This window comes from Castanea sativa, chromosome 9 (assembly GCF_040712315.1).
Source record: "Castanea sativa cultivar Marrone di Chiusa Pesio chromosome 9, ASM4071231v1".
In the NCBI taxonomy this organism is placed as follows: Eukaryota; Viridiplantae; Streptophyta; class Magnoliopsida; order Fagales; family Fagaceae; genus Castanea; species Castanea sativa.
Genome location: NC_134021.1, coordinates 8,213,927 through 8,225,975, shown reverse-complemented (window position 1 = coordinate 8,225,975; position 12,049 = coordinate 8,213,927). Strand labels below are relative to the sequence as shown.

Sequence of the window (12,049 nt, the reverse complement as noted above, 5' to 3'; positions counted from 1 at the left end):
CTTTACATAAAGTGTTCTCAAATTTCTTGTAGTCCAAGAGAATAATGGGAAATTTTTTATTGCCGCATGATCAAATGAAATGAGCACATCACGATGATTTACTTATGGCGTTGGGTATCAAGTGCGAATGAAAGTGGGTAAACTCTTCCACTAGGTCATTTAGGCAATTACTTAAGACCCTAATTGTAAGAAAGTCTCATAATTAATTTTGGTATACCACAATATGCGGGGACTAAAATGACCTAAGTAAGTATTTGGGTCTCGAGCTTTGTTGATGGACGCTAGTTTGTTTTAGACTAAAAGCCTCTTAGAACTGTAACTCGGCCCATGAGTTGAGAGTCCGAGGATTCGTCCGAGGACGAATATCTCCTCGGAAAGACTCACGATGACCCTGGGATTCGCCAAAAAGATCAAGGCAGAGTTCTGGAAAAACCGTTGGTTAAGAGGGGAATTTAAGCACCCTCCAGACGCAACGGTGTGAGGAAAATATCTTAAAAAAAGGCTGCTACTTCCACATTAAAGGCCCTGCATCTACCTCCCTAGCCGCATTAATGGGGGAGTGACCCCTGAATAGTAGAAGTCAGTCTTCTTGCTATAATTTAAAGACTTCCAGAGGGTGGTGGATGGGACAAGTGTCTAAAAGGGTGATTTGTGCGACACGTGGATAAAGAGGGAATGAGAAGAAGTATTTAAGGAGGAAAGAGGGCAAAGAAAAGAGGGGAGATATATATGAAGAACTGTGGCATTTGAGAAAGACAAAAGACAAAGAATATATATATATATATATATACAATTTGTCCTCGGCTCATGTCCGAGGAAGTTTACTTTTCCCCGTTTGTCTTCTATTTGCAAACACTGTAATAGTCCAGCCTGTTCACTAAGTTTCGAATATCACTAAACTAGATTGCGAACCCACACTCTACAAATTTCATTGTTTAAGGCTAATTGGGTCGGAGCCCACGTGTGTTTTGGGGTCCAGGCGCAATTGTGCACTTACACAATACTATACTTAGAAAAAGTAAAATATATTTCAGACCCATTATATAAGTAAAAATTAAAGAAACCTAATAAAGTGTCTTACTTCTTTTTCTTTTTTTTTTTAAATATAGAGAAAATATATTTACATTTACTATAATTTTATCTAAAAAAAATTGCATCTAAAATAAGTAGAACTCGTATCTCATTAAAAGCATATAATGCCTAGAAAAAATTGGTTTGAAGAGAATGTGAATGATTTTTTTTTTTTTTTTTTTGAGGAACAAGAGAATGTGAATGATAAGGTAACACAATCGGGTGAAAAATATTTTAAAATTAATTACTTCTTATATATACTAGATCAAGCTCTTTCTTCCATTTGGAGTAGGTTTGAAAATTTTCAAATATACGATTATAATTTTTTATTATTTAATTTCAAGAAATCAAAAAATCACTAGACAATGATAATTTGCAAAAATATTCTCTTAATCTCTAATGTATTCTCAAAAATAATATTCATTCTAATATTGATGGATTATATTTATTTTTAGAAAAAAAAATTAAATAGAAGAAATTCTCCAATTGATTTATTAAATTATATGAAAAACATATTTATAATTTGCATCTATTATAATTTAGAAATACATATATTTATTTTTCAAACAAATAAAAGGGATAAATTTTAGAGACAAGTAGTAATTTCTTTTTTAAATGTGAAGGGAAAAAAATCCTAAATTTTAGGAGTTCTTTTTTTAAAATTTTAAATGATATTTGTTATTTGACATTTATGACTATTTTTCTAAATGAAGCTACCCTTCATTAATGAGGGTATTTTTGAACCACATAAAAGTCCAGTTGAAAGAGTGAGATCCTCTTATATATAGTATAGATATGAAAAACTAGGTGTGTTTTTTCCCCCCAAAATACAATATATCATTTACATAATTTTACCAACAACACTTATAACAATTGCTTGACTTATTTTTGTTTGAATAATTTCAAAATTGAAATTGATAAGATCGTAGCTAAGATTGATAATATCAAGAAAGCTGAGATTATTAAGTGGAATAGTCATATTATAATAAATAAATAAATAAAAGAGATGTTAACAAACTTTAACCAATTGGTGTCTTAGTCTGATGATAAAGAGCTATCATCAGGAGTGGATATTATAGGTTGAAAGTCTCTCTAAAAAAAAAGAATTTAAAATTTAATTATTAAATTCACATCTCAAAAAAAAAATTCTTTTTTTTTCTTTCTACCTGGAAGAAAAATAAATAATTTGAAAATTTAATGTAACATAATTCAGTCAAAATGTTTAAATTTAAGCTTTTGACTTCCAATATATTATATTAAGCTCTTAATTAGATTATGTCACAATGTTTTTTCCCCAATCTGTCATTAATATTATATTAGTATTTCTCTTTACTCCAATGACATGGCTCATGAGGTGAAATACGTAATGACAATGGCAAACACTAGCCATTTGATTAAACTAACTAGCTAGTTATGAAATGCAACATAAAATGACAATGGGAAACACTAAACAATTGATCAAACTAACTAATTACGCACAATAAACATACTGATTAATCTTGTTGCTAAAGAACAGAGATGCATTAAAAAAAGAGGAAAATTAAGAGCTTTTGCCAATGAATCATCAGTGAAATGATTTAAAATTTCATTCTTGAGAGAAATTCTTAAAGGGTTATGCTAACGAATATTCTTAGGGCATTGGTTAACAATCTATTTTAGGAAAGTTTTAATACCACTTTTATGGGAAATGAAAAAAACTGTCAAAATATTAATTGCTTTATTTCATTTTTCCATAAAAATTTTCTTTAAATGGATTATTAACCAATGCCCTTAAGGCATTCGTTAGCATTTCCCATTCTTAAACTATACAGTATTAGTAGACGCTACAGAACAAATTTTTGTCATTATCCAATTCAAACATGATAAAAAAAAAAATTGTACGTACTTTTTGAACTAAATAAATGTTCCACAAGGGCTCTGAAATCTTGTTCTAATCAACAATTTGTTGTTAATAATAATACTGGCCAAGCCTATACTAGAGGATTGTTAATATTTATAATTCCAACCCTAGTCATTTTCTTAGTTGTTTTTAATGGGTCAATGACATGAATGGTTACAATCAATGAGATGTTGGGTGATGTTCACCATGTTTAAAATGTTGGGTGCCATTTAAACACTGAGGTTGCCGGCAACATTTCATAGTTTTATTCATTCAAAGTTCTGAATATGTCTATTAGTATTTTTATAATGATTAATAAATAATAGATTAACAACTCAGTCTCTTGTTTAATATAAAAACTAATCCCCTCTGACATGACATGCTGCCTAAAATTATGTATAATGAGCATCTCATGACCGAGCTAAAATTTCAATAATCCAATGGTAAGGTTGGAATTAGAAACCCTAATGAAAAGTGGTAATTATGGCTTTTTTATTAAAATAAAAAATTGTAAAATCCATGGAGGTTATGATCCTCGAATCAAGTTTGGTATTAGGTAACATAAAACAAAAAATAAAACTAATATTAAAATATAAAATAAGTTCAAAAAGTTACGTAAAAATAATTAACTTTTGTAATATATTGATTGTTTTTACTGATACAGGCATCATGTCAATTCTGAGTAATTATTAACTACTCTTAAAATATAGGTTTTTTTTTTTTTTTTTTAAATTACACTTTACTATCCTAAATTATACCACACGTTACACTTTGCACACTAAACTTTTCGAATGCACATTTTACATTCTAAATTATGAACCCTATTACACTTTGTACTATGTCATTAAGTTTGCTGTTAATTTAGATAAAAAATCAAGATTTGGGGTGTAAAGTGTAATAAGGAGTATAGTTTAGGGTAGTAAAGTGTAATTTATCTTTTATTTTTAAAGCATTAAGAAGAGGGATAATTCGGTCTTTTCATGTGGTGTCATATTTTTCCAACTAAGTTAACAATAAACTTAACATTGGAGTGCAAAATGTAATAAGGGTCATAGTTTATGATGTAAAAATTGCATTCGAAAAGTTTAAGGTGCAAAGTGTAATATGAGGTATGGTTTGAGATGATAAGCTATAATTTCCTTTTGTTTTTTTTTTTTTTATAGATAAAGGGTATGAGTCAACTCTTGATAATTGGTTTTTATTCTAGCATTAGATATTAATTGGTTTTTGATACATGTGAGATTTGACCTCTAAATCTCTTATTGAAGGATAAGACTATTGGTTAATCTAATTGAAACTCTATCCCTTGAAATGTAGTTGATACAGTACTCTACCTCCGAGCATCATTGTATTTAAAAATTTTTTTTTTTCAATTTTACTTTGAAATTATTTAATAATTTTTTCAGAATTTTAGAGGGTAAGAGAGAGGAGGAAGTCAATTCATACTTAAACTACATACGCAATAGGACACCCATTAATTGAAGTATTTGTGAGGCGGCTACACACACATCATAACCCAACTTTTTTTCACAATTCAGACGTCACCCTTTTTCTCTTTTGTTTTACTATTCACAAAAACAAAAATCAAAGATGTGGGGTCCAATCAAGAATACACAGTCCAAATTTTGCCACGTGGAAGAATCTATACACGTGGCACAAGGAGGAGCGTTGAAGTCACCATGTTAGAAAAAGAAACAGCTCTTAGAGCTCATGCGTAGCCAAGTGGCCGACCTCGTGCCTATGTAGAGACGCAAGGAAAAAAAAAATCAAAGAAAAGAGAGAAAAAAAAAAGATGCATTTAGTAGCGTAAGCGCCAAACCCACCTATCTCTGTCCGTAAATCAACGGCTGTGATTGAACTTCAGCCACCTTATTCAATCTCAGCCGTTGGAAAATCTCTCCCTAGGCGTTGCCGCATTTGTTTTATGAGACTTGTCCCTTAGTCTAAGCGTTGTTTTGTTGTTGAAGTCTAAGTTGCAGGTCGTTTAGTCTCTCTCTGTGAGAGACTAATATTTTTCATCTGCAATTCTTTCTCTGATTTCTTTCTTTCTGTTCCCAACAAGCCCCAAAGAGGCAAAACTCACATTCTAAATGGTAATATTAATCACTCTTTTTCCTTCTCTGAATAATGTGTAGCATTGTGTGTGTGTTTGTGTTATCTCTTGATTCTTTTATAGCTTATAATTTTGGTTTCTGGGTTTTTAACAGGACACAATGTTGGTACCTCCATGGCTAGAGCCATTGCTAAACACTTCTTTCTTCTCAATATGCCGGACTCATGGAGATGCGGCTAGGAGTGAATGCAACATGTTTTGTTTAGACTGCAATGGCGATGCTTTTTGCTTTTATTGCCGCTCTTCTAGGCACAAGGATCATCAAGTCATTCAGGTAGTCAACTCATTCACATTTCAATCAATTTTAAGTTTTTGAGTTTTTATGCAATGAAGGTTTTTTTTTTTTTCTTGTTCTTTCTTTAAAGAGAATGTGTAATAGTTTTTTTTTTTTTGGGTTGTTGAAGATAAGGAGATCTTCATATCATGATGTGGTGAGGGTTTCAGAAATTCAGAAGGTATTGGACATAAGTGGAGTTCAGACCTATGTGATAAACAGTGCCAGAGTTTTGTTTCTCAATGAGAGGCCTCAGCCAAAATCTGGGAAAGGGGTTTCACACATTTGTGAAATTTGTGGGAGGAGCCTTTTGGACACATTTCGTTTCTGTTCACTTGGTTGTAAGGTTAGCAATTTTTTTGCCATTTTTAAAATTTTTTTTTTTTATTATCTCACATTGTTCTCATCGATCATCATCATCATCAACATCATTCACAACTCACACATGACATACCCATTACCTATATGCATTATGACCCACGTTCACAATGGTATATGTCACTTTCACCATATCATTATCAGCATCCCCCATTGCTGATCATTACAAGCTACCATATTATTCTCTCTCAACCATGCATAGTGCTTTACATACATGACTTGCATTCACATTATCACATATCAACCATTAGCATCACTATCCACCAATTGACATCATTATCATCCTCACCATCATTTCATAATTATTACCTAGTTTTGGTAAATTGGGTTTTGCTTGGATTGATACTTAATTTACTTATAAAGTTGTATGCTTTTTAATCTCTCTCTTTTTTTTTTTTTTTCTTTTAAATGAATTAGCTTGTAGGAATAAAGAGAAATGGGGACACAAGCTTTGTCTTAGGGGCTAAGAATGAAGAAGCATTAATGGAAAGGGAAGGTATACAAAGGAGATTAGTCTCATCAAGAGGAGAAGAAGAATTGCGTGAAGGGGCACAACAAGACATGTACCCATCCACACCTCCTCCACCTCCTTCAAATGCAAGAAGAAGAAAAGGCATTCCTCATAGGGCTCCCTTTGGATCCTAACCAATGGTACTTCAAAATCTAGTAGTTCTTAATTCAATTATTCAAAGTTAAAAAAAAACCCAACTTATGTTACACGGTCCACCCTTTGGAAATTGGGGGTCTTTTTCTTGAGAAAGTATTGGGTAGCCTTCAGTGTGGGTTGTCCAAAAGACAAAAAAACCAAACCCCCCCCCCCCCCCCCCCTCCAAAAAAAAAAAAAAGTATACAGGAAAGTTCTCTCTTTAGGGGATGGGTCCCAAAACAACAAATTCTCTCTTGTGAAGAAGCAATAATGCAGAATTATTATTGATAGTTGCAAGGTGTACATGTCATTAAGAAATTAAAAAGCAAGTCTTTGTGAAGTCCGTTTTATAGTTTGCAAGGGCCCACAACCACATGGGCCGTTTACATAAAGAAACAACAGCTTTTCATTGTTTAATACTCCATGTAATGTGCAAATCAACTTTGTATGAATGTTAACAAGTTTGGAAAATTATGTCCATGTTTTCCTTTTCTTTTTCTCTCTCTTTTCCTCTTATCTTTATTTTTCATGAAAACTATGTGATGTGCTTGTGTTAGAGAGAGAGAGAGAGAGAGAGAGAGAGAGAGAGAGAGAGAGACAGAGAGACAGCAATTACGTAGTGCACCTTTTTTTGCAATTTGAAGCAGAGAAGCCAAACAAGTAGGTAGAGTTGGACATGAATTGATGGATACTTGAATCTCACAGAGCGGCTTCCACGGATTCAAGGAGTAGGTATATTACTCTCAATGATTTAAAGAGCCAAAGCGCTCAGCAATATCGAGAGCATTCCATTAAATTAATTGTACAAATATGGCCCAACTTTGGGGACAACGAATATAATAAATTGAGTTAAAATGTGAAAAAGGAAGCCGTAAAAACTGAAAAGCGAAAACATATTTGTGCGTCAAAATTCAAGTTATTGCCTCCATGTGTGTAAGTCAACGAATTACTATAAAAAATAAAAATAAAAATATACCCAATTGTCAACTTTATGCAACGAATCTAACCAATCATCTAAAACCCCCCCTTTTTTTTTCTTTCTATAATTTCTTATAAAACCTTAACTTCCTACCAACTATGGTAGAAATTATATGGGTCTTTACCCATTTAGCTAAAGGAAGCCTAGATTAGCCAGAACGTGCTCATTGGTTCAACTTTTTTGCATTTTGTGGGAACTTCATTAGGGAAAAGCTTAACTTAAATTTAAACCTAATTTGGGGTTTGGGTATGTTCTCTCTTTGTTTTTATTATTTGTAATAAGTAGTTGTCCGACAAATTCAGAAGAAGAAGAAGAAAAAAATGGTTTGTCCCACATGGGATGGGAGGGTAGAAATAGTCACTAGGTGCTTTGGAGGTTAGGCCTACCGACTAGGTAGTTGGTAAATTGTGACAAAAGCTCGACCCAACCTGGCCAAATCTATGCTTTAGTGTGGCTCTTGTGTGCAATGTTTCCTCATTAATTGCCTGTTTTTGCCCAAATTAGCGTACTTCAATTGCCTTGCTCAATTTTTAAGTTAATTGTTTGATTTAATTGGAGTTTTAATAGATTTATTATGGACCACATGTAATCGTATGTCATTCCTGGATTTTTAGTGTAAGCAAAGCTTACTAATAAATCTCTAGCACGGTTCTAAGAGACTTTCACACGCTACTATTATTATCTTGTTGAATTAGCAACTGATAGGCCTATTCTTTGCATCATCAGCAACCATTTCCACGGAAAAGTCATGATGAAATATGTGCTGTGTCTCTCCCTAAAAGGCAGCATCTCCTACATAGGCCAAGCTTTGGGCCCAGATCTAAGTAAACCAACGAATCAGCATTTAGTAGAAAATTGTTCCCAAGACCACTTTAAATCAATATTTCAGGCCCATTGAGTACATGCAAACAAAGTGTGCAAATGATGTAGTTACTTTAATTAAAAAAAAGTAATTATAATGACATGGACGATTTTTTTTTAATAATCACAATTTTTTTCCTGCTAGTTAAAAGGGAGATACTCTAAACACAGTGGCCTATAAACCAATTGGCATCTGTACCCCATATATTATGGAGTATGTTGGGAGGGGAGTCATTGGCCCCCTTTACTTAGAAAAATAAAAGGGAAAACATACATTTTAAGTTCCATAATTTAAAAGGAGTTGCAAATTATATCATAGTTTTAGTGTTTATGAAATTAAACACTAAACTTTCCAAATGCCATCCAATTCAAACATTGAACTCTATTAATAGTTATGTTGTTAAATTTTGAGTTAGATAGAATGACACCATTTGACTTGAAACGATCAGATACATCACTCTAAGATGATGTGTTATCTCTTCCTTGTTTTGCTTTTCAATGTGTGATAAAAAGGACATGTTTAGATTTCCAAGTGAGGTAGAGATCAAAAGTTTAGAATAAAAATTGTCGAAGATTAAGAGATTGGGAAAGAAGAGTTCGATTAGTGTAGATGCAGAAAAAAGGAAAATGCTTAACTCCAAACTGGTTTGGAAGTATTTTCCTCTAATCCATCATGTAGCAATTGAACCATCCATGTGTAATTTTAGTCACATAAATTTTTTTAATAAACCATGTTTGACTTGTTGAAATAATACTCTTAGATAGTTTTATACATCGCCACATAGTGGGTTTGAGAAAAAAACTTCAAACTTATTTGGAACTAAATTTTGCCCTAAAAAATATCTCTTTATGTAAGCTTTAGATGAAACCTGCCCCCACCCATTCAAAGACAATTGTTGATACCTGAATGACACTATAATCGCCAACTCCCTTGACACATTTCAATTTTCTTTGCAAGCTAGAACCAAGTTGGAACCACACCTTTTGATGTTATTATAGACGTTGATCTCTTTATTTCGATTCGATTAGGGATGGATCTCTCTTCACCAAAGTCACATTCTTCTTCCACATTCTCTTGATCCACTCCTTTCTCATTTCTATGTTCCTTTTGTTTTGAACTTGTTCTATGAGTGAAATATCCATGAGCAAAACATGATATAAGATTAAGTGTCATTTTTTTTAGGGGGTATTTACAATAGCAAACAACATATTATATACATGTTTTACTACTTCAAAAGACATGTTGCTTTTCTAATCTCAAAAGTTAATGCAGTAATAGTTTGCTAGGCTTAGGGTGTAAATTAAAGCACATTTGAAAGGTTAGTGTTTAATTTGTAAGTTTTAAAAGCATAATGTTTAAATTAAACCTCTTTAAACTATAGAGTTTAAACTGTAAATTTTCAAAAATTCAAAAATAAATTAGTAAGATGAAATATGATTGACAAACTAAAAAGGTGAATTGCTACAAATATGTTAAAATGAGAGAGGTGTTCATACAGGTGATTGATAAAAGTATGGGCATTAACCACTGCAAAAGTATGGGCATTAGCTATTAGGCTTAATTAGGAGTTCTTTTTGTTGTAAAAAGCATGAAGCCCTTGCTGTCATCTTAGATGCTTGCAAAATCGATTGTTCCATTGTTACTTCTCTTGTTGATTGATGAAATTTTTAGTTCAGCCAAAAAAGATTTAAAAAAAAAAGTATTGACATTAGTTTTGCATACTTCTTATTGTACATTGTTTATATTCATCATTTATTTCAAGTATTAAATGTGAATATCTTTAAAAAAAATGTGGACATTTTATGTGAAAACTATAAATGTGATGAGTATGAAGTGTACATATTAACAAGTGTAAAAGAGCAAATTCCCTAAAAGTATAACAATAAAAAAAGATTAAACTGGTAAAAGAAATTAATAACGTTACTTTTTACAAGGTATATTAAAATTAGACCAGGTATTATTCTTCACAAAAGAGGTTGTCTTTTTGTTATTTTTTTCTTTTTGGGTAAAAACTAAAAACAAAAGAGGTTGTCATAGCTCATAACTCATAATAATCCTCAACTTATTATGCATATTTACAATAATAATTAATGATCACCTCTCAAAGGCATCTCAATACGGAAGAATCCCATTAGCCGTGGTGCTTCCCCGACTCGACTTTAGTTGCGAGAAAGACCTCAATAACTTCCAAGGCTTCAGATCTACCTGCCTTGCAGATCTACTGCACATTGGAACATCTTTTGTTGAAGAAGAAGAAGCTGAGTGTTCCTTTTCATGCTCTTTTTGTATGTTGATAATGACACAAGAATGATCCATGGATATGGATCTCTTCAAACCCTTATAGATCACCCTTGGTGGTTTTTCTTCCGTAGGAAACACAAGAGACCCATGACGAATTAAACCACCAGGTTGTTGTTGTTGTTGTTGTTCCCTCGAAATGTTAGCAACAGCATCATCAGCAGCATCATGATCACGAACATGATCATGATCATGAACATGAACATGATCATGATCATGAACATGAACACCACCTCCTTGATCACCATGAACATGAGGTGAACTTTGAGCCATTTGTACACTCCCATCACCGTCTATAGCCAAAGGTGCCCCGGGTGCAACAACGGGTGATCGGCAAACTGGACAACTCGAATGCCCCAAGAACCATTTATCAATGCATGGAACATGAAATGCATGTCTACAATTAGGCAACAACCTTACCTTGTCCCCATCCTCCAAATCTCCTAAGCAAACCGCGCATTCGGTTTGATCCACACGAAATAGCTCACATTTTTTGGTTGTGTAAGAGAGAATTGGGATTGTATCAAGGATTTTTTGGTCTACACCAATGGTGGATTGGCCCCTAAGCCCATTGGCTAATTGTTGTCGTTCTTGTTGTTGTTGTCGCCTCCCCCTTAGGCAATATCGCAGCACAATGGTATGGTATGCTAATATTGCAAAAGTACTTGTAGCTATGCCAGCCAAAGAGATTAGCAATGGGGTAAAGAAAGTTCCTGATAATCTGTTTGAAGACCCTAAGGTATCCATGGCTCATCCCCTAGTGGGGTTTTCCAAAAAAATCGACTTTGGAGATTAGGTTCCCTTTAATTTATTTTGGGCAGTTTGTGAAATTTTGGTACCCATGAACTGCTGGATTGGTGATTAGGACTGAGATATATAGTGTCAACAACGAGGGGTTTTCATGGTTGTTCCAATAAATAAGGGTTTATGTTTGAATTCGTTTAACTGAGACAATTAAGCTGGTGTAAACGTACGTGGCATTCTTGACAGCGAAGCCGACCATGTCAATGCTTGTGGTGTAGGTTTGGACAGGTGTAAGTTGGATATGGATCTTGAAAAATGTAGAAATCTTTTGTAGTATTTTCTTTTCAAATTTCAACTATCAAAAACCCAGTGTTTGTTTGTGATTGGGAGTTACTATATATTTTTATTTAACTTTGGGTCATTTTCAGCCGACTACCTCACCTAAAACTTAACTAAGTGTAGCTACGTGGTATTTTGCTATCTTAAAAAAAATAAAAAAAATTCAGTCATTATGATTTATGAACAAAGGGAGTGCTTATCATGGTTCTCTTTATATTTTAAGACGAAAGGAAAAGAAAAGAAAGAGAGGAAAAAGAAATAATGAGATTTTTTATTTTATGGTCGGATAGAATTGTAGAGAAGGAAGAAAAAAGTGAGGGATTTATTTCATTTCTTGGCCCAATACTTTCTTTCATCTTAAATTGAGAGAAAAGGAAGTGAGAAAAATAAAGTTTTTATTTTAAGAGCGGTAATTACTAATTATTTTCCTCTCCTGTCCTTCCTTACCAAATACAACCTTGGATCA

The 12,049-nt window shown here is 33.0% G+C and overlaps 2 protein-coding genes across 2 annotated transcripts; one reads left to right on the top strand and one right to left on the bottom strand.

Moving 5' to 3' along the window:
• The first annotated feature begins 4,815 nt into the window (after positions 1 to 4,815).
• Positions 4,816 to 6,837, top strand: LOC142609932 (protein RGF1 INDUCIBLE TRANSCRIPTION FACTOR 1-like). The gene is made up of 4 exons (XM_075781658.1): positions 4,816 to 5,043; positions 5,158 to 5,337; positions 5,468 to 5,683; positions 6,133 to 6,837. The coding sequence occupies exons 1-4, from the start codon at positions 5,041 to 5,043 to the stop codon at positions 6,358 to 6,360; spliced, it is 627 nt and encodes a 208-aa protein (XP_075637773.1). The 5' UTR covers positions 4,816 to 5,040; the 3' UTR covers positions 6,361 to 6,837.
• Positions 6,838 to 9,208: 2,371 nt separating this feature from the next.
• On the bottom strand, positions 9,209 to 11,373 carry LOC142611369 (uncharacterized). Its single transcript, XM_075783482.1, has 2 exons — positions 10,301 to 11,373; positions 9,209 to 9,325 (listed from the first exon to the last, which is right to left on the bottom strand). Exon 1 carries the CDS (start codon positions 11,245 to 11,247, stop codon positions 10,315 to 10,317), a length of 933 nt encoding a protein of 310 aa, XP_075639597.1. The 5' UTR covers positions 11,248 to 11,373; the 3' UTR covers positions 9,209 to 9,325; positions 10,301 to 10,314.
• Positions 11,374 to 12,049: the final 676 nt, after the last annotated feature.

Bases quoted from the DNA above. Each gene is read 5' to 3' on its own strand.
- LOC142609932 (XM_075781658.1), top strand. The intron at 5,338-5,467 runs GTAGTCAACTCA...GGGTTGTTGAAG, and splicing joins AGGATCATCAAGTCATTCAG to ATAAGGAGATCTTCATATCA. The intron at 5,684-6,132 runs GTTAGCAATTTT...TAAATGAATTAG, and splicing joins TCTGTTCACTTGGTTGTAAG to CTTGTAGGAATAAAGAGAAA.
- LOC142611369 (XM_075783482.1), bottom strand. From the start codon at position 11,247: ATGGATACCTTAGGGTCTTCAAACAGATTATCAGGAACTTTCTTTACC.